The sequence below is a fragment of the Aedes albopictus genome, chromosome 2 (assembly GCF_035046485.1).
Source record: "Aedes albopictus strain Foshan chromosome 2, AalbF5, whole genome shotgun sequence".
NCBI lineage: Eukaryota > Metazoa > Arthropoda > Insecta > Diptera > Culicidae > Aedes > Aedes albopictus.
In genome coordinates, this window is record NC_085137.1 from 242,830,285 (window position 1) to 242,853,035 (window position 22,751).

The 22,751-nt window shown below is 43.1% G+C and overlaps 2 protein-coding genes and 1 long non-coding RNA gene across 5 annotated transcripts in view; 1 reads left to right on the forward strand and 2 right to left on the reverse strand.

Moving 5' to 3' along the window:
• LOC109622883 (solute carrier organic anion transporter family member 1C1) overlaps positions 1-5,173 on the reverse strand; it is a 41,051-nt gene extending 35,878 nt beyond the window's left edge. Inside the window, exons 1-2 of the mRNA XM_020077336.3 lie at positions 4,909-5,173; positions 4,503-4,848 (exon numbers count right to left, since the gene is read on the reverse strand). Coding sequence (XP_019932895.3) covers positions 4,503-4,848; positions 4,909-4,987 — 425 coding nt within the window. The 5' untranslated portion in view covers positions 4,988-5,173. The remainder of the gene's footprint in view (positions 1-4,502; positions 4,849-4,908) is intronic.
• LOC115258143 (solute carrier organic anion transporter family member 74D) overlaps positions 1-22,751 on the forward strand; it is a 111,750-nt gene that overhangs the window by 22,018 nt on the left and 66,981 nt on the right. The window lies entirely within an intron of this gene.
• Positions 11,626-12,652, reverse strand: LOC109416613 (uncharacterized). Its single transcript, XR_002131658.3, has 3 exons — positions 12,159-12,652; positions 12,039-12,100; positions 11,626-11,976 (listed from the first exon to the last, which is right to left on the reverse strand). It is a non-coding gene; the product is annotated as an uncharacterized LOC109416613 (long non-coding RNA).

Here is a 22,751-nt window from a genome sequence, read left to right on the forward strand (position 1 = left end):
TTCACTGGGAATGGGCGATAGGAGCTGACTAGTGTTGGATGACCACTTGTGAAGGTGCATTCCACCGGACTGGAGCAAGGCTATCAGCTGATCTCGAAGCTCACATGCTTGTAGGAAATCGTCGGAACCAAAAAGAGCATCGTCTATGTATACATTTTTCTCGACAACGGCGGAAGCGAGCGGAAAGGTTTCTCGTTCATCCCGTGCAAGTTGCAGCAGAGATCGCGTGGCCAAGAAAGGGGCTGAGGCCGTTCCGTATGTCACAGTAGTTAGTTCGAGAACACGTAGTGGGTCTTGGGGCGACTTTCTCCAAAAAATCCGTTGTAGTGGAGTGAAAGCGGGATCTACGGCAACCTGGCGGTACATTTTGGCTACATCGGCGCTCATAACGTATCGATACCTCCGGAACCGTAGGATGATAGACAACAAATCGCTCTGAACGTTGTATCCGGTCATCAAAACATCGTTGAGGGACAATCCGGCCACCTTTGCAGATGCGTCGAATACCACCCGGCATTTTGTAGTTGTGTTCGATGGGCGGAGGACGGCATGGTGGGGAAGATACCACTTCAGAATTCCAGGAGAATCGTCGCGTTCTTGGACCTCCCGGCAGTGCCCAAGAGATTCGTACTCGTCCATGAAGGCATCATACTGGGCTTTTAAATCTGGATGACGTTGTAGTTTAGATTCCAGCATGAAAAATCGTCGCAAGGCCATGGTACGGGAATCCGATAGTTGAGATGCGTTGTCCTTCAATGGGAGGTGAACGATGAAACGACCGCTGTCGTCTCGACGATGGGTTGATGCGAATTGCGATTCACACTGCTCTTCCTCACTGGACAGAACCACCTCTGAAGACACACCTTCAACTTCCCAAAATTTCTGCACTAGTTCTTCAACGGGGTCAACTCGAACGGCACAGGAATTCAGCACAAGATTGGAAGAACAGTCAAACAACTTGCCTCCGACTAACCAACCAAGCTTAGAGTCGTGAAGGCTAGGGAGATTATCGTCTATTTTCAAACACTCTGGTTTCATAATGTCATAGAACCAGTCCATTCCAATGAGCAAATCAACGTGGCTAGGTTTATAGAAGGATGGATCAGCCAGCCTGAGACCTTGAGGAAGTTCCCAATTCTCCAAATTTATCTTAACCGACGGAACCTGACCAGTAATCTTCGGCGAGACCAAACAATTCAACATGAAGGAGAAATCGCTGCATTTAAAGTGGACGTTTATGGTACATTTTTGCCTGATTGTCGACCTTACACTGCCTATGCCTGTTATCGGAACACTTACTTCTTCCACTTGAATACCAAGAGTATTGACAAATGATTGGGAGATAAAACTCACCTGAGATCCGCAGTCTAGCAGGGCTTTGCACACACGAGGCCGCTGTTGATGGTCCATAACGTTGACAAGGGCAGTGAGCAACACCACCTGGCTCGCTGGGCTCACCGGGTTGTTAAAATGCGCTGCTGTCACTGATGGCTGGTTCTCGGCCGACTGCTGTCTGACAGCCGACGCCGTTAGTTGGGCTGATCCTGGAACTTCATTCGCTGAATTTTCATTCGCAGGCTGCGACGAGATTGCACCACCTTCCAAATGGAGCAGGGTGTGGTGCCGCTTGTTGCACTTGGAGCACGACTTCTTCGATGGGCAGTTCTTCACGCTATGTCCACTTCTCAAGCAGTTGTAGCACACGTTTTTCTGTTTGACTTTGGCCAGTCGATCACTCACACTCAAGCCATTGAACACAGAGCACTTGTACGTCACATAGCTTTCATCACAAATGGTGCACCGCTGATCTGCTGATGAAGGAGCTGTCGCTGCGTTGGCATTGGGAAACGCCTGCTTCCTCGTAGCTGGTTTCGCCGATGTACGCTGTGCCTTGGCTTCTTCATCCGTATCGCGGCATCTCTCCAGAACTGAGACGCGATCTTTCAGGAACTGTATGGTGTCTTCGTAGTTTGGGAGTTCTCCTCGCTTTATCGTCGACTCCCACAACTTCTTCGTGGTAGGATCCAGTGCACGTGCGATCAGGTGGACGACAATGAGCTCAGAGACGCCGGTGAACTCTTGGTCAAGGAACTTCAAGTTTTCCACGTGACTAGTGGTAGACTCGACCAAGGAACGCAACTCACCGAAATCCTCCTTCGAAAGTTTCTTCACTCCGAGCAGTCCAGCAATATGGATGTCGATCATTCGTCGCTGATCCTCGAACCTTTCCTCCAGTAACTCCCAGGCGTGGGCGTAGTTTCCATCGGCAATCGTCTTCACGTCTATGATTCCCGCCGCATCACCGACGAGGGCCTTCTCAAGGTGATACAGCTTGATTCGAGGTGCTTCGTTGGTACGGTCGACTGCATCACGGAACATGATCTTGAACCGTTCCCAATTCTCGTACCTCCCGTCGAAGGTGGGGATGGCGCGAGGAAGAGATTGCTGGATGACCAACGGTTGTTGGTTCGCCGGTGGTTGCACTTGTTGGGCCGCAGGTGGTGCGGCTTGAGCCTCGAGAAGGGTCTCGAGCATGATGGACACCTCTTCGTGCAACGTCTCGAATTGCAGGAACTTCTCGTTCTGTTCCTCCTTCTTGTTCGAAGGAAGAATCGCCACTATCTGCTGGTGGTGCTGATGGTACTCGTTGTAGGCACTTTCCACTTTCTTCACGTACACTTTCACTTGAGCGGAAGGCAGCTCAGCCTGATCCGCTTGGGCTTGGGTCAAGATGTTCTTGATGCGCGTGATGTTACCTTGTGCCATGCCACGCAACTGTACAAGAGTGCTCAGATCTTCTTCACTAGAGCTGGCCATCTTGGACGACTTCATTGGTGTGTGCTTCATTTTCACTGGATTGTTTTGGTTCACTTTACTTTAGTTCGTTCTAGTTCACACTAACTGTCACTTGTTCACTTATTGTCTTTGTCTTTCAATCACTTTACTATCTTCTCCGTGTTTGCCTCCAATCACCACTCATCCGATCCAACCACCGATCACCGTCGATAACACATTCGGACACTCGCACTCGAGCATCCGGCTCGAAGGACCAAATCCATGTACGGGATGGCAGTGGACTGTACTGCGCTGGCTACGTTGTGGTGCTCGCGTTCCGCTCAGGAACCGAGCCGGGTGGGAGCAGGAACCCTCGCGTTCCTTCCCAGGATGATGGCCGGACGTTGGCCTGGCTTCGCCTCATGAAGCCCCGGTGGTTGAGCTGGACTAGACTCCTCTAGCAGCAACCTGATAACTCTTTGAGCCTTGATAAAGGCTATTGGGTGTGGAGGAAAACAATTTCCGAACAACTCCGTTGCTCCGAATAACTCTAGGAAAATTATTTCTGAACAACTCTTTTGGTGGAATCGGGGATGTTTCAGAAGCACGATGACCAGATGCAAACACAGGAGATTTACTTAAACTACTCTATATTATTCATTTCTCTCCACTTAACTTAACACTTGATTATCTGATGTTCATTCCTTGGCGGTCCGTAAAAAACTGATGCTGCTGCCACGATGCGCACTATATTTATAGCCCGAACGAGGGTAGGGCCACGCGCCGATCACGCTATTGGCGCACCGTCGCGTCTGTCGGCTCTGCTCGTTGTCTCATGCGGTCTTCACGTGCTATAGCTCCCTTCGCTTCGGCTTCGCTGCTGTGTGGTAGTCTCGACGACGGATGAAATAATACTGACGCTGGTCGCTGTTCGGCCGTCAATTTTATTATCGCCGCTTTGCTGTTCAGCACTCGCTTCGTCGTCGTCGTTCGTTCGTCGTTGGTTGGATGGGCGGAGCTCTCGTGGTGCAAACTGTCGCCGCCACTGCTAGACGCTTCTTCAGTTTGGCTGCTGTCGAACTGAACAAAGTTGTTCTACACAACACACCGTGATGGCGTATCAAAATGCCATATTTAAATATAATTCAATATAGAATTTTGTTGGTTATCTTTTACTATAACATTTTTGTGTGGACCTCCTTTTTCTCTTAGTGAAACAGGCTTTTCAGTAACATATAGTTGATTTAGGTAATGTTCAAGAGTTAATATAGAGCATTTCTTGCTCAAAACATGATGCAATTTTTGGCTCGATATTTTTTAATTTGAATAAGATTGTTTTAAAGATTGATATTGGTTCACCAATTTAAAAAAGGTATATAAACCATTTACCACCGCGAGTAAAACATGAAACTATAGGTAAACTTGTAACAAAGTTAATTTACAACTTTACCTACAAATCACAGTGATTACCTGATCATTTACAAAATCATCAATCTAATACATGAAGGTCAAGTTTTCTATGAATACTGGTTTTGGAATTAGCTTTCTGTATGCGATTTGCTGCATAAATATACCAACGAAAGCCGAATTTCCGATAACAAACTCCGCGGCTCCCCTATAGATAGCTCACGATAACTGAACTCCTGCACTGCGATTCGCAGAAACCACATTACACACCTGACCGTTCTTATCAAAAAGCATACATTCACACATCGATTTCAACATACTTGTGACTCAGCGTTGGTATGATCAGCAGCAGCAGTCCAACAGATTGTAGCATAAAAGTTCCTCCCAGCCAGGAGATACGGTGCAATCGATTGCCCCAATAGGCCACCAAAAGTGCAAACACGCCCTGAGCTATCCCGTTTGTCACCAGCAGCCAATCCACGATGAACGGATCCAGGTCATGTTCACTGGCGGCTTGGTGGGCAGCGATCCGGAAGTACGCTTCGACCCCACCCTGAACAAATCCCAACAGCGACAGAATCACCAGAAACGAAGTGGTCGTTCCCAGTCGTTGACATCCCGGACCGTTGCAGCAATTGCACGCCCTGATGCCACAATCGATGGAATCTGGAATGCGGACATTTCGTCATCACCAAAGCAAAATATTTTCACTTCTGTAACACTTGCCCTCCCGTATGTGACTGGCATTGGCCTGGAACTGTGGGAACTGATCATCGTCGCGAATCAACGAAGCCGGGCGGATCATTCTCAAGGTTCGGCGGGTATTTCACAAGTGCACTGATTTCTCACTTCAAATTATCGATTATTTAAAATACATGCTGAGAACCGAACGGGACTCTGGCAGGACAGCGTAGGCCTATACCGTTATAACGTGAACTAACTGAGGACTGAATAATCGAGCGTTCTCTCTCCGTAACTCATAAGCCCGCGGTGGCGTAGGTACCGATAATATCTAATCTTATCATTCGGTGAAGGTTGTGAGTGCAGAGAATCCACGCTGCGGTCGTTATCAGTGAACGCTAGACTGTGCCATCGTGAGGTACCCGGTCACATTATCTCTTATGTTCACCTGTTATTTCACCGATATTAAATGCTCAAGTGGCACCCGGGTTGTTTTGTAGGCTTTGTGGGTATGTACCAACGACACCTTATTACAGGTTGGTTTCTTAGAAAAAAAAATGCATCATACAGGGTAACGCTCTACTTGTTGCGATCGAAGATTTCCCTAGTTAAACTGATAACTACAGAGGTGGTTTATTTTTACACAATTCTACACATGTTGACAACATCAGTGATTTGGGTTTGAATAACACGATTTGTCGTGGATTAAATTGCAGCCGCAAAGTAACCTCTCTAATAATATCAACATCAGCACCTTTCGATACGTTAATATCAACTTCTGATCATTTGCTAGTGATAGTTTAACTGCGGTCGAAACTCCCCAACACCAATATTAACCCTTCTTCTTCTTCTTCTTCTTCTTCTTCTTCTTCTTCTTCTTCTTCTTCTTCTTCTTATTTTTATTCTTCTTATTTCTCCTCTTTTACTTCTTCTTAGTGTCTCTACATTCCCACTGGAACTTTACCTGCCTCTCTTCAACTTAGTGTTCTTCGAGCATTTCCACAGTTATTAATTGAAGGGCTTTCTTTGCCTGCCATTACATCAATTTGTATACTGTGAGCAAGTACAATGATACACTATGCCCATGGAAGTCGAATAAAGTTCCCGACCGGAACAGGAATCGAACCCGCCGCCCCTACATATCCTTCTTCTGCTTCTTCTTCTTTATGGATTTACGTCCCCAATGGGACTTGGCCTGCCTCGCTTCAACTTAGTGTTCTTTGAGCATTTCCTCAGTTATTAATTGAAGTGCTTTCTTTTACACCTATTTACACCTTGCCTTCAAAAATGTTTTAGGTGGAGATTTTCTGAAAGTCCTCGCTAAAAAAGTAAGAAAAATGAATTTGGTTACTCAAATTGATAGACCCCCGTTGGTTGGAGCCACAACAATTTTTGCAGACCCCTCGGTTTTGGTCAAATGGTGGCTCATTTTAACCGTTATAACTCAAAAGTTTCTCAAAAAACCACCTTAAAAAATTGTTGTTAAAAAAAGGAAACATAGAGCAACTATTTACGATTATAAAAAGTTGGGTCAGTCATATTGATTTTGACCGCCATCTTGTATTTTTATACCAAAACATTGTTTTTACCATGATGGCAACCACCTATGTATTTTCAAAATGATTGCATCAATTGAAAGCTGAGGCATTTATACATAACGTAGGTATCAAAAAAATAGAAATGAGGGGGTTAGAAGCAAAGGAGTGTAAGTGACAAAAACCCACTTTCGAGTAAATGAGGTTTAAAGTTTTTGACCAATTTTTTGTCCCATACAAAATGTATGGAGTTTCAAAATCAACCCAATTTTCTCCGATTTATTGTAATTTTTCCAATCATCGTAGAAACAATCTTAAAAAAGTTCCGGAAAGCTTGAAATCTTAAGAATTTTATGATATGCTCAGCTCAAAATCGACAAAATGGTCACTTACATCCCTTTGATTCTGGGCCCCTCAAATGTGTTTTTCTTATTTCAAAAGTTATCTGCCGTCTTGCAAACCATGCCACTTTTGCGTACTGGGTCCGGTGCCGGTCGTTTACATAAATGCAGCGTTATTTCGCAGTGTTTACGAACACGAGTTTAAACTCTGAACCCACTAATGGAAAACTGAAGTTTTAAACTTTTCAAAACACTAAAAAAGTTATAAATTTTTTATGGTTTCATCCTAGTATTTGCCAGCAGTTCCTGTCAAAAAAAGGCTTTTAGAGCAATTACATACTTATTTTTTCATAAATAACCGAAAAAAGCATGAAAATGTGTCTCGATGAAACATCCCAATTTTTAGAATCTCAAACTCATATCCATCGTATAATATATTATTGGTATAGATGTTTTGGAAGGTGATTCTTTTCAATTCGCGATTTTGTGAATTTTGGTTTATGATTTTTGTAATTTGCATTTTTAATATCCCTACACTTTTATATTTTTTCCTGAAAGCCTATTTGGGATGCCGATTTATCAAGATAAAAATATTTTTAAATTTTATGATTATTGCTAAAATATTAACAAAAAAAAGAAAGAAATACATGAATGTTCAAACTACACTCCGTCTAAAGGCGGGGTTGGGTATTAGAGGGTTTTTTTCCTGTTCCTGTTGGGGACATAGTACCACTAATTTGATCTATTGTGGTGTCATCCTCTTTACTTTTGCCGTACTGAAAAGACTCATCACTATGGAGAAATGATCATTCTCACAGCTATTGGCGTGTTTCCCATTCAGGTACTGCATTTCGTATGAAATCCAATACCTGTTTGGGATGAGAGGCCCAGATTTCCCAAGGCTCCATCAAGCCCTTATCAAGGTAACCGTGCGCTTTTGATAAAGTACAGCACACTCACACAATAAGTGTTCAGAGCTTTCGCTCTCAAATTTACAGAAACGAGGGTTAATATTAATATTAATACAACTGTACAGGGTCAACGGCTGGCTATATTTGTACGTACCGTAAACCGGAGTCAAATTGATCACTTTAAAACAACTTTTGTTGATAACTTGAGTATCAATCCAAATATTGTCAAAATAATTTCTGAAAAATCAGTAGGTACTCGGTGGACCTTTATAAAACTACGTGACACAATTTTGGTTCAGCAAATGTTAACATACCTGCAGTAAATTAACTTTGAAAATTTAAAATACCATTTCGAGCTGAAATTGATCAGCATACAATTTAAAATTGTCTTATTTACTTAGTTTGGCCTTCTGAACACGAATAACGTGTCAAAACTCTTACAACTTGTGAAAGTGGCTGTTAGAAGGCTAAATTAACTATTAAAAATAACTCCTAAAAGCCTGAAGGTAGGCAATTTCCTATGAAGTAAGCGAGTTCAATGTGGCTGAGCTAAAGTACTTTTTAAACAAAATACAATAGTTATTAGGTGTACAACTTTCCTTCCTCCGTTTCCCAATAGATGTCGCTTGTGGTCAGTGTTTAACGATATGAATCAAACAAAAGCGTTTTGCTACAAGCTTAGACGTCCGTAAACAATATCGCGTTGTAAGACTAGTTGATATCTATTTGCATTATAAAGTAATTCTTGATTAAAAATATCTGAATTCAAGCCAAAATCTCGTTATTTGCGGGGAGTTTATTATCTTTTCCTTTTTATTTCAAAATGCTGCTGAAGCTCACCGAATGCTCTCCGATACTTATGGTGAGGCCGCTTTTAGTGAAACAACGTGTCGTGAGTGGTTTCAACGATTTTAAAATGGCGATTTCGACGTCGAAGACCGGCATGGTGGTGAAAGGGAGATGGTTTTCGAAGATGAGTATTAGAGTAAAGTGGGGCAAGAGTTTCATTCGAAGTTTTTGAGCTCAATTCAAATTATTTCTTTTGGGTGTCAAGGCTGTTGAAGAATTTTTGAAAAAGAGTCTTTCACTCCAAAAATTATGAAAATTGATGAATATTTCGAAAAGTTATGATAAAATGTTGGTTTTTGATCACAAAATTGTAATATGCGATGGTCGCATGGAGTGGATTTGTAATGAAATCGAATTCGGTCTTTTGTTTTGGGGCGTAACTAGGTATATTTTGAAGATGCTTTAGCATGTATAACTATTTGCAAAAAATATTTGGAAACCATATTTTACACATAGTGGGGCAAAAGTTTGAATTGTGGGGCAAGAGTTCGAGTCATGTGGCAACTTTAGGTAAAAACCTAAAATTCTGCAAATGTATATATTATCTTTAAAAATGGTGGAATTGGTGAGAAAATTCGATCAAAGTTGAAAAAAAATGTTGTTTTATCTGAATTTGGCGAAAAACTACTAATTTATGGTGTAGTGAATTTAACCCTGATTTGGGAAAAATCCAGATCGGACTTTAAAGTGTATTCCAGTTATAACATCAAATAGAGTAAGGTGGGGCAAAAGTTCGACCCTAGTTGAAAATTCAATTATTTTCAAAAAATCGAAGCAGATAAAAACTAACGAATACCGTGTGGTGATTCTACCATTCATGAACTAAAATTTTGCTGAACAAATTTACGCCAAATGTCTTTTTAATTTTGAGTTACAACACTTTTTATATGTGTGTGTCTAATTCGAACTTTTGCCCCAAAGTTCGAATCAAGTGTTTGTGAAATTTCGCTAATCGTAGCACACTATTTTGAAACTTTGATTAAAGGAATACCTAAAACCAATTGATATTTGATGTTGAAACTGGAATACACTTTAAAGTTCGATCTGAATTTCACCCAAACCAGGGTTAAATTTACTACACCAATGATTTGTAGTTTTCCGCCAAATTCAGATTAAACAACATTTTTTTTCAACTTTGATCGAGTTTTTTCACTAATTCCATCAGTTTTAGATATAATATGTACATCTTGCAGAATTTTTGGTTTTTACCAAAGTTCCTACATGACTTGAACTCTTGCCCCACAATTCGAAATTTTGCCCTACTATTTGTAAAATATGATTTCCAAATCTTTTTTAAGAAAAGTAATACATGCAAAATTTTCCTCAAAATATACCTAGTTACGCCCCACAATAAAATATCGAAATTGATTGCATTGCAATTCCGCTCCATGCGTTGGAAGGACCATCGCATATTACAATTTTCTGTTCAAAAACCAACATTTTGTCATAACTTTTCGAAATATTGACCAATTTTCATAATTTTGGAGTGATAGACTCTTTTTCAAAAAGGCATCGAACAACCTTGACACCCGAAAGAAATAATTTGAATTGAGCTCAAAAACTTCAAAAGAAACTCTTGCCCCACTCGAACTTTTGCCCCACTTTACTCTATTATATGGTTTCAGCTATTCGTATTACCAAAGTGTCAAAATAGTGTGCTACGGTTAGGAAATTCCACAAACACTAGATTCGAACTTTTGCCCCAGTGGTGGGACAAGAGTTCGAATAAGACACACACATACAAAAAATGATATAATTCAAAATTGAAAAGACATTTGGCATAACTTTATTCAACAAACATATAGCTCATGGATGGTAGAATTGACACTCGGTATTCATTTATTTTTATCCACTTCGATTTTTGGAAAAAAAAAATTTCAACTAGGGTCGAATTTTTGCCCCACCTTACTCTACTCGCACGTTTGTGGCAACCCTAATCCCTCCTAATGCATCTGATAGGAGCCAATATCTATCGTGTATCCACAATGGAATCCTTTGTGGATACACAAACGTTTACATACAAGATGTTGGATTCTGAAACATGGCGGCCTCGCACCCTGGCGATTACTCGACTAAAACGCATTCCAAACACAATACAAAATGAATCTGCATTCTTTACTGGGCAGTAAACCGCATCAAAACGCCTCAAAAACATGAGAATGATTCAGAAGCAAGGACACAGGCTTCCGTACTGTAGAGCTCAGGTTCCCGCTGGAACTGCCGAGCTCCGCGCTTCACGTCTGATACGTCCAACAGCCAACCGAAGAAAGAGGACGAGTCATGGCCAACCTTACGCTGGCTGGCCGCGCGCTGACAGTTGGGCGTTAGGCGTTATTTAGCAGGTGTTGTATACTGTCCGTTACTAGGTCCGTTACCAGGTTGAGCGGTAAACCATTAACACGCTAAAGACAAATGGCTCATTAAGCATCACATACCACACACGTAGTTGCCCCAGTGACGAACGATGAGCTCATCGTAATTGCGAAGTCTATTAAGTTGAACAAGGCTCCGGGTCCGGACGGTATCCCGACGGTAGCCATCAAGTCGGCCATCGAGGCATGCCCTGATATGTTCAGAATGGATATGCAGATGTGCCTGGACAGAGGCAAATTTCCGGAGAGGTGGAAAAGGCAAAGATTGGTTCTGTTTGTAACGGGAGCGAGAGGATAACGAAAGGAAGGAACAAAACAGCCTCCGCTTAAGCGCCAGGCAAGTCGGAAACTTGCCGCGAAGGAGCGTGTCAATCTCAAAATCCCGTACCCGGCCGAGACCTCAGGGCGAGTCCTTGTCTTAAGCCTCCAATCCCAAAACCGAAACTTCTGATCGCACGGACTAAATACAACAACCGAAATCTTAACCAACTCCAGGGTGGACTGGTTTCCTTTGAAGGTTTGCCAAATCCAGAGCCTATTCTACCACGACCGCGAAGGTAAAACTTGATTAAAAGATCCCTTAGTCAGACCACAATTTCGTCAATTCGTCACAATACTACTAGGGCAGCGTTATTCATTGTTCGGGGGTAACATTTTATTGGATCAATTTCAAAATCCCTACTTTGCCTATCTCCATTCGATTCACTTAATCTAGGGTTAGTTCGATTTACATGGGTTCAGTTTTGTTCGAGCAGCTGCCCTTTCTCATACCTGTGCATGCTTCTGTTTCCTCACCTGCTGGTTGCAGTTGCAGTTGCACCAGCTGGACGGGCCCCTTTAGGTAGGCCACGCGTCAGCCTTACCCGAGTAACGGTTCTCGCTCGGTGACGTCGGTGGTGAGTTGTCCCGCCGTGGTGAATTAGTGCGGGTCGGACTAACTTGTCTGTTCGTTTAAGTGTCACGTCAGAACGGCTCTATGACGCAACGATGATGATGACCTCATCGACCAACCTCGTGGGCTAGTTTCTCACAGGGCGTACCGAGCGGCCACTACACTCCAGGTTTAGACTGGTCCTGGGGGTTAGACCTTCGCTTGAAGGATTACCTTCAAACGGGTTTACACAAAATTAACTTTTTATTCTTGAGGAGCACAATTAAAAGGTTTACCTGGTGTTGGCACAGAACTAATTTAACCTCTTCGGGTGCTGTAGTTGATTAGATTGCTCCACCTAATTATTAGACTTCGTTTAGATAGGCACATTATATTGCAAATCTCAATTAACTTACAAGTTTAACTAACCACGCCGGGCTCACATGGCGATGGCTAACTAGTCCAATAACAAATTGTTTTTCGAATGCACTTTTGCACTTCTCCTGAGCACCCTTACACTTTCTTCCCTTGACTTGGCTTCACTACTAATTAATACAATTGTTCAATCTTGGGTAATGTTCTAGGCACAACCTTTCTCTTCGGTGGTCAAATACTAAGAGGGCGTTCAATCTCGCTTTACGGACCTTTCATCCTATGTTCGTTCCGCGGGCTATTGTTTTAGTGATCATGCCATACATCCGTTCAATTTCGATATCGAAAACCGCCGACTTAAACTGTCTTCGATTCTACAGTAGAGTACGTATCAGAGAGTAGGAACGCTTTCGCTATGACAATATTGGCGTAGGACGCGTTTAAATGTTGTTTGAATTGGAAAAGGGAATATCTTTTATTTGATAATTTTTTATAGGGAATTTAATTTAGTTTTTTGTTATATAAAAGTTTGTAACTTGTTACATGTTGCCTAAACACGGGAAGCCACCCGGCGACCCGTCGACATACAGACCTATCTGCCTACTGGACACCTCCGGGAAACTGTTGGAACGAATCATTCTGTCGAGGCTAATGGTCTATACCGAGAAACCAGATGACTCTGGGCTCTCGGATAACCAGTTTGGCTTCCGGAAAGGTCGGTCGACGGTGGACGCTATTAAGGCCATAACGGAAACGGCCGAGATAACGCTCCAGAAAAAGCGTAGAAGAATTCGTTACTGCGCGGTAGTCACGTTGGATGTGAAGAATGCGTTCAATAGCGTCAGTTGGGCAGCCATTGAATGCGCCATCCAACACCTAGGAGTCCCGGATAGCTTACGCCGGATACTGGAGAGCTATTTCCAGGATAAGGTACTACTCTATGACACGGACGAGGGCAAAAAGAGGTACATCACCGCGGGAGTACCACAAGGGTCAATCCTGGGCCCGGAACGCGGCGTACGATGGCGTATTGAGGCTCACACTTCCACCGGGCGTAAAGCTGGTCGGCTTTGCTGATGACATTACCCTCACGGTATACGGCGAGTCGATAGAGGAAGTGGAACAGAACAACGGCGCATGCAATTGGCATAATCGAAGACTGGATGAGGTCTCGTCAGCCGGCACTCGCACACCACAAGACGGAAGTGGTGGTGGTGAACAACCGCAAGTCTGAACAACATGCGGTGGTCACCACAGGCGGGTGCGCGATCAACTCCAAGCGCTCATTGAAGCAACTCGGAGTCATGATCGATGATAAGCTGAACTTTGACAGCCATGTGGAATATGCTTGCAAGAGGGCAAGCATGGCGATTATGGCACTATCGAAGATAATGTCAAATAGCTCGGCAATAGTCTCGAGTAAGCGTAGACTTCTCGCGACAGTAGCGGTCTCTATACTACGGTGAGGTGCTGCTGCATGGTAGAGCGCGCTAGAGGTCAAGCGAAACGTAGAGCGGCTCGAGTACACACAGGTTGATGGGCCTTAGGGTCATCAGCGCATACCGTACGGTGTCAAAGGACGCGGTATGCGTGCTGGCGGGTATGATGCCCATAGCACTTGTGGTGTCAGACGATGAAGAGTGCTTCGCGAGACGCGGCACAAGAGGCGCGAGACGGATTGCCAGAACATCGTCGATGTTGAAATGGCAGAGGGATTGGTCATCCTCCAGCAAGGGTAGATGGACACACAGGCTCATACCGAGCGTGTCCAAGTGGACGAGCATACCCCATGGCGAGGTGAATTTACACTTGACACAATTTCTGCTCTAGGTGCTTTAGGTGGTATCTGCACAGATTCGGACACGCAGGCTCCCCCGCATGTCCGGAGTGTGCAGACTGCGACGAGACCGCGGAGCATGTGCTCTTTGAATGCCCACGCTTCGTGGAGCAAAGGTCGAGTATGCAGGAGGTATGCGGTAGAGATACCACTCCCGACAACATTGTTGAAAGGATGTGTACGGGGGAGGACAAGTGGGATGCCGTTTCTTCCACGGTATCTCGAATCGTCCTTGAACTACAGAGAAAATGGCGAGCCGAACAACAGCTAGTTGAGTTAGCTCCCCCTCCCCATCCAGGAGCTTGAGCCCAACGGGTAGTCTATGTACTAGCCAGGGCCCGAGCCTCCGGGGAAGAGCGAACAACTTAAGGCGGTAGCTGCTAAAACGCTTACCATTAGAGTGTACTCATTGTGCGAAGTCATCCCCCTTCTCGAAGTCATCCCAAACGGGCGTACCGCGAAGGTAAGGAAGAGAGAGAAAGAGGTTTTAGTGTCGACCCCACATCACCTGAGGACCCACCTCTCGGGTATCTGTAGAAGCAGATTTTCTCTTTCTATAAAAAAAATACCACACACATACGACTTGAAGCCAAGAGATGTCGAGAAGCGTTTCTTTATTTGTGAACAACTGCTTGAAAGGCACAATCGGAAGGGATTTCTACATCGTATTGTAACCAGTGCTGAAAATTTCATTTCGTCATATCGAAATTCAACCACCTACAGCTCATTTTAGAAGCTGAGAATATGATATATGAAAAACTTGTGCAGCTAGATCAGTTTTGCAAGAAAGTCACGGAAAAACCGCTATTTTTCGAATATTTAAGGTAATTGTCCCGGACGTTTGCCAATGCTATGATAGTAACCCTGTACCAGTTATGGATTCATTTTTTTAATTTGGTTCTTTTTCGCACTACTTGCGAGGGAGGGGGGGGGGGTTGGGGGGGTGTTGTCTGGCCAAAGTTTACGCGCCATAAAAATTTCGAAAATTTTGTATTAATAATTTCGCAACATTTACCACCAGATGTACACACGGTGTACGTTTGTAATGTTAACCTTTCAAATTAAAACTCATTGATGCTGGTATTGCATGTACATATTAGTCTATGATCAGATACAGAACGTAATCCCAAAATACATTTAACCAACCCATTGCCATTGTTACTTCAATCCGAACGAAAATGCTCAGATTACGCAAATCATACGTCATAGCGCCACTATACCGGAATCCATCAATTCTTTTTCGCATCACTGACGACAATGTCATACTTTCTTTAGAAGAAATCCTATTGAAATGCATTAAACGCTCTCACTTATTCGACCCATAGAAGCTTCCCTCTCCCATTGAATGATATCCATGATCAGCATTCAGATTCGGGAATGTTCTCCATAAAGTGTGACCGTTCATTGCCGAATTCCATTACGTTTGGCGTTGAGCTACGATCGTCAGTTCTGAATATGTGTACCTACGTTTAATCGCCAGTATCACGATCATATACTGCATATCTTAGCATTCGCGTTAGCAGCGGTAGTAAGATCAGTTCTACCGAAACCGTCGAACGAAGTAGCTGCCCTGAGTGATTGATTAGGTGTGAAATGTTGAGCCTTTGACTGAATGCATAGTAAAGTAGCAAATACAGTGTAATAAATTAGTCATAGTGTTGGAAATTATAACAGTTGAAGAAAAAGTAGCAAATATATGGCGTGTTGGTGACAGAGTCTCACATGTGAACTTGCAAAAAAAATGTAAAAAAAAACAGTGAAAGTATGGATAGCTAACACAAATTGTGTTCTCTTTTCATCTCGTGCGGCTCACTCAACTTTCCAACAAGTATCGCTTGCCGTACGTCATACATCATAGCAGCACAAACGGAACTTGTTTTGGCGGCAAAAAAATCTCGATTTAGCAGGCAACGACGTCCAGCACACCGTGAAACGTGACTTTGCGGAATTATTGTTCCAATCATGAGAACAACATGCAGCCAGCGCCGTTACGCCTGTTCTTTTTGTTGACTGTTTATCGGAGCTACAATTGTATCATCATGCATCAAGGTGTAATCTCTGATATTTCATCGTGCGAATGATTGTCGTTATTTTTTATCGAAACAAAATTATAATGGATTTTTAGTGAAAAACATCGCTACAGAATGTTCTTATTTTGATAATCTGTTCTGCTCGGGTGCTATTTAGCCGGATGCAAATGGGAGACGCTAATAAGCCAGTCTACCTTAGATTGCGATTTTTGTTGCTGTATCCTTTCGTGATGACCGGTTATTTGGAATGGCGCAAATAATTTCTCTATAGACCACCCAGAGGAATGAGAAAAAAAAAACGCTTCTCCCTGTTTTGTGTGACCATTGTAATTGCATGCCAAAACAAACCATCAGTAGGGGGATTAGGGGCATAATGGACACCCTAAGCAAATGAGTGAGTTAGACCTGTATAACGAAGAAAAATTTAACATATTATCAGTTGGCTTACAACTTTAACTTGTTTCCTACGTATTTCAATCATTTACAGCAGGTAGAATGTCTTTATTGTGAAGAAATAACGAATTTTAAATCGTGTGTTTTTAGGGCTGGCAGGAAAGGTACGGGGCGAAATGGACACCCATCGGGGCATAATGGACACCCCTGCATATTATATGTTAATTCTTTGATTACATCGATCAGTTAAGTAATCTGCCTACGGAGATCAATGCCACAGATATAATACTCCATCTTAGGCGAGTCTACATAACATCAAAGTTAATTAAATAAACTTTAGGCTAAAATAATCGGATTTATTTTTTCCAAACTCTCTAAAACGCCTAACAGTATACAATGCGCATACATCCATTCGTAATTGCCGGTGTTCATTTCGCCCCGAATCAACTACAACATTAAAATTGCTATTTTAACTAAATTCTGATCAAAAATACAACACTTCATCCATTGCTACATCTCCGTATACATGTAAATAAGGTAACAATTCACTTGTTTTAATGGTGGACAAACTCCAACACCCGTAATACCTTATTTGCTGCTGCTTCGAAATTATAAGAATTTCACCATATGAAAAACATATTTCAATTTCAATGATATTTTGGTTATTTTGGAGCAATATAAATGATTCTTTTGAAAAATAGAACAATGACTTGTTCCTTTACACTTATGCATTAAAAGTTTAACGTAGAAGTCAACGGTTTCGCCAAAAACAGGGGTGTCCATTTCGCCCCGGGTGTCCATTATGCCCCTAATCCCCCTATGTACACTTCTCTGAGTGGCCAGTAAATCGGTATCATATCAATCATGGTGTCACGATTATTGGAATTAGTATGCACAAGAGGCGTAACTCGGTGGATGTTGTTTGTTTGCTGCAGCCGAATCGCCTGAGTCGGGAGTTAAAAGTGATTGGCCAAAAATCCCCATCGATTTTTTAGTTGATTGTTATGACTATTATTTTTTTTATAATAACAATGAATTCAAGATTATACATATTCAACATTATTACTTCACAATACCGCTTTGCTCCACGCGTTACTGTACCAACAGGATTTGCGGCGAACACCAATTTTATAGGTTTGTTATCCGGCATTCTTGCAACATGCCCTACCCACTGTATTTTTTCGATTATGGACCTTTGTGGATGCTGGATTCGCCGTAAACTACAGCGAGCTCGTGATTCACCGCCACACACTGTTATTCTGCACATCTTGTGCTTGTGCACTAAGGGGATTCAGGTGGCCAAAAATCGAAAATTACTTTATTTAATTTGAGATTTAGGTTCGGTAGTTTAAAGTAGACCACTTGGACCAGTAAACTCTAGAATATTAGTTGGCTAGTCCATGTACTTATCGAGATATTGGCAGCAGAATGACACCATTGGAATTTTTTTGGTAAAAAGAATGAACTGTTCATCTTCGCATATCTTCAGCTTATTTGAAAAATGTTGAACTTTTAAAGTAGTTTCTAAAAGCTTACTTTTTTAATGATCTTTATTAGTATCTCAATCATTTTTTACATGCTTCAACTTAATCTAGGTGTTCTGTGTATTATAACACACAATCAGCCAATTTTTTTTTATTTGGAAGGCTCGAGCGCCACATGGGCATAACTGAGCCGAAATATTTTGTTTTTACAATGATTTTACATTTTACAGTTTATTACTGCCTTAAATCTATGTTAGTTTGGGAAGCCGAAGTACTTGCGGCTGTTTCGAGGTTAAGGATTGAAGAAAAAAAAAAGAATAAAATAAAATTGGGAAGGACGGCTTTATGGCTTTAAAACTAAATTATTTGCTAACTTATACTAAAAACATTGATGGGACAAATTGTCCATATCTGTAACGGAACCAAAAAAAGGACTTTATCGGTAGATAACGACAAGAAGAGGACAAACGGAATGGAAGCGACGACAGACAGGGGCGAACAACAAAACCAAAAGGTGAACAACGAAAACAAGGAACGTACTACATCAAACTCTGACATCAACACGTTTCAAAAACTGGTAAATGAGGTCCATGTATTCCAAATCAAGTCCTGCAACACTTCTCTAACGGGTATCTGTTGTTTTCCTCGGACCCGGAGAATTTCATGCAGCTCAGATCTGACCTCGCGATACTCATTGCATCCCCACACGACATGTTCGATATCCAGGTAAGCCACGCCACAGACACAGAGATTGCTTTCTGAGAGCCCAATACGGAAGGTATGTGCGTTCAACAAATAGTGGTTGAACATCAGCCGACACATCACACGAATGAAATCGCGGCCTAAATCCAACCCTTTGAACCATGGCTTCTTCGACACCTGTGGAATGATGGAGTGCAACCATCTACCCATCTCTCCATTTGCGTTGTCAGCTGATCAAGGTCTCCTGACGGGCCAATGCAAAAAAATTCGTCGAAGGCGATTTGACGCTCGTAAATATCACCTTCGCTAGCGCCCACCTTAGCCAGAGAGTCCGCTTTCTCATTGCCCGGAAATGAGCAATGTGAAGGGACCCAAGCTATGGTGATAATGTATGAGCGTTTGGACAAAGCACTCAAGACTTGGCGTGCTCCATTCAGGAAGTACGCTGAGTGCTTCATCGGTTTCATTGACCGAACAGCCTCCAGAGAGCTTAGTCTGTCGGTAAAAATGAAGTAGTGCTCAGGTGGGAGAGTGCGAATGTACTCTAAGGTGTAGTATATAGCCGCTAGCTCGGCAATATATACAGTTTCTTACCGATTTTGGCAACACCCGTTTTTGTCTACTCCCGATTTTGGCAACACCCGTTTTTGGCAACATTTCCTTCCCGATTTTGGCAACACCCGTTTTTGGCAACAATTTCTTACCGATTTTGGCAACACCCGATTTTGGCAACAATTTTTTACCGATTTTGGCAACAAAAAATTTTGACCAAAAATTTTTACCGAAAAATCGTTTGTATTTGTAAATGTAGTGTTATTTTATCCTTACTTTTCTTTAAAAAATCAAAATTCATTAAATTTTCCAAAATCGACAATTTTACAAATCATGACGTAATTTATGAACGTCACCTACATGGATCGTTTTATAGCTTGTGAATAGTCCATATTTATAATATAAGCCAAATTGACGCATAAAAGTTGAAAATTATCCACAATTTTTTTTTACCGATTTTGGCAACACCCCAATTTGGCAACATTAAATTCACCTCGTGTTGCCAAAATCGGTAAGAAACTGTACCGAACATGGCTTTTGAAGCATGTAGGTGGCGCTATGAAATTCGTTGTAGACACCGAAACCAGTCGAATCATCGGTTTTCGAACCGTCTGTGAAGAACTGTCTGTCCCCGCTAACGTGTCCGAACTTACTTGCAAAAAATGTGGAATACACACGGAACGAAAAGATTCTGGTATTCCGGTGATCTCATCCTTCATGGACAGATCAAAATCCACAGAGCAACTGTCAAAGTTTGAGAAGTTGTCACGATTGGTGTTAACCGGAGATGGGCTTACCTACAGCGTCATGTACCAGTAGTACATAGTCATAAAACGAGTTTGAGGGTTCTGTTCGAGAAGCTTTTCGAATTTTTCTATGACCAATGGATTACAACCTCGCATCGGATGAGGAACCGGAACGATAACTCCGCAAAGCGGTCTGTCAGAGGTTGTACCCCAGCAAGTACCTCTAAACTCATAGTGTGACTCGAGTTCATGCAACCTAACGCGATCCGAAGACAACGGTACTGAATCCGTTGAAGCTTCAGCAAGTGTGTTTTCGCCGCGGATTGAAAACAGAAGCTACCTAGGAAGCTTCCGTATTCTATAACCGACAGAATGGTTGTTTGGTACCAGGAGACCCGCAAGCGGCAAGGTAGGCCTACCGCTGATCTTTTGCGAGTGTGTTAGTGTCGACTGGCAACGCGACCTGAAGCCTGGTTGAATCCTGCTTGGATATCGCTTTGTTTTGCCAATGGGGGTGGCCCGCGAAATCGCAGTGTGTTGTTTGGGAAGGCCCGCTCGATGCATGTTAGGTAGGCGTAGTTTGTTCGAGTTTGACGTGCCTGCACCCTCCCTGTTTGGTACAGCCTGATCAGATCTTCCGGGTGTGCTCCCCACCATGTTCCGGTTATAGTTCGCATAAAGTTGATTCGCTTCTGGTATTTCTGTATCAAATACACAATGTGCTTCCCCCAGGTGCATTTGGAGTTGAACCAGACGTCGAGATATTGAGAAGACATGCTATGAGTGATTGTCTTACCCATCAGATGGAGCGGAAACTTTGCCGGTTTGTGTTTTTTTTTAGAAAAGACAACAATCTCAGTTTTCTCCGGAGAGAATACGATACCTCAGCTTGAGAGCCCAAGTAGACAAATTCTCCAAAGTATCCTGTCGTGGTCCTTGCAGATTGACTGCTATTTATCCCGTTATAGAAACAACACAGTCATCTGCAAGCTGTCTTAACGTGCAATTTTCCATGAGACAATCATCTATGTCTCTAACATAAAAGTTTTAAAGAAGGGGGCTTAGACATGAACCCTGGGGGAGACCCATGTAGCTAATTCGTGAACTGTCAAGTCGCCATTTGCTGCTTTTTAGCAAAGGTAAGCTGAATTTCTGAAGCAAGCAACGCAAGACAGTCGTTCGCTCCTTTGCCTCTGCGGAAACCAAATTGTGTATCGGACAACATGCCATTTGATTCAACCCATTTGTCCAGTCGAAAGAGCATCATCCTAATTTGGTAAAATAAATTTAAGCTATTATCAATACTAATTATTAACATATTATTACATTTCATTTTCTGTAGCAGTTAAGATTCTGAAAGCTTATTTAAAAACCTTTTGAATGACAATAAACCCGTCAGGCTAAGGACTGAGTGGCCTCTGCTGCTGTACATATTAGCCGTCTCCATTCTACTCGGTTCATAGCAGTGTGTCTCCCTCCAGTTCCGCGGACCCTTCGTCCTCCACCTGATCGACCCATCTAGCACGCTGCGCACCACGTCTTCTTGTACCGGTCGGATGACTCTCGAGAACCATTTTAGTTGGGTTGCTATCCGACATTCTGATGACGTGACCCGCCCACCGTAGCCTCCCGATTTTCGTGGTAGGGACGATGATTGGTTCTCTCAGCAGCTGATACAGCTTGTGGTTCATTCGCCTTCTCCTAGTCCCGTCTTCAATTTGCACTCCGCCGTAGATGGTACGCAACAACTTCCGTTCGAAAACTTCAAGGACGCGTTGGTCTTCTGCACGTAGGGACCATCATTCGTGCCCATAGAGGACTACTGGTCTAACCAGCGTTTTGTAGATAGTTATCTTCGTGTTACGGCGAACTTTATTCGATCGTAGAGTTCTGCGGAGTCCAAAGTAAGAACGATGTCCTGCCACAATGCGCCTCTGAATTTCTCTGCTGGTGTCGTTGTCGGCGGTCACCAGTGAGCCCAAGTACACGAATTCTTCAACCGCCTCGATTTCATCACCGTCGATATAAATTCGGGGTGGCGGGCGCACTGATTCCTCCCTGGAGCCCTTTGCCATCATGTACTTTGTCTTCGACATATTAATGACTAATCCGATTCGTCTGGCTTCATTCTTCAGTCGGATGTACGTTTCCGCCATCGTCTCAAATTTACGAGCAATAATATCAATATCATCAGCGAAACCAAGCAACTGAACAGACTTCGTGAAAATCGTTCCACTCGTGTTTATCCCCGCTCTCCTTATTACACCCTCTAAAGCAATGTTGAACAGCAAGCACGAAAGACCATCACCTTGCTGTAACCCTCTGCGAGATTCGAAGGGACTCGAGAGTGTCCCTGATACTCGAAATACGCACATCACTCGATCCATCGTCGCCTTGATCAACCGTGTCAGTTTATCCGGGAATCCGTATTCGTGCATAATCTGCCATAGCTGTTCTCGATCAATTGTATCATACGCCGATTTGAAATCGATGAACAAGTGATGTGCGGGCACGTTGTATTCGCGGCATTTCTGCAACACCTGGCGTATGTTGTAGGCAGCGCTCAGTAGTGTGATCGCGCGGTAGTTCCCGCAATCCAACTTGTCGCCCTTTTTGTAGATGGGACACACGATACCTTCCATCCATTCCCCCGGTAATACTTCCTCCTCCCAAATCTTGGTAATGACCCAATGTAGTGCTCTCACCAGTGCTTCTCCACCGTATTTTAGAAGCTCGCTTGGTAATTGATCTGCTCCAGCGGCTTTGTTGTTTTAATCTCTTGGAGGTCAGGGGCCGGAAGTCTTTCGTCTTGTGCACATACTCTTAGATCTGTTACCACGCCACCTTCGGTACTTGCAACGTCGCCATTGAGGTGCTCATCGTAATGCTGCCG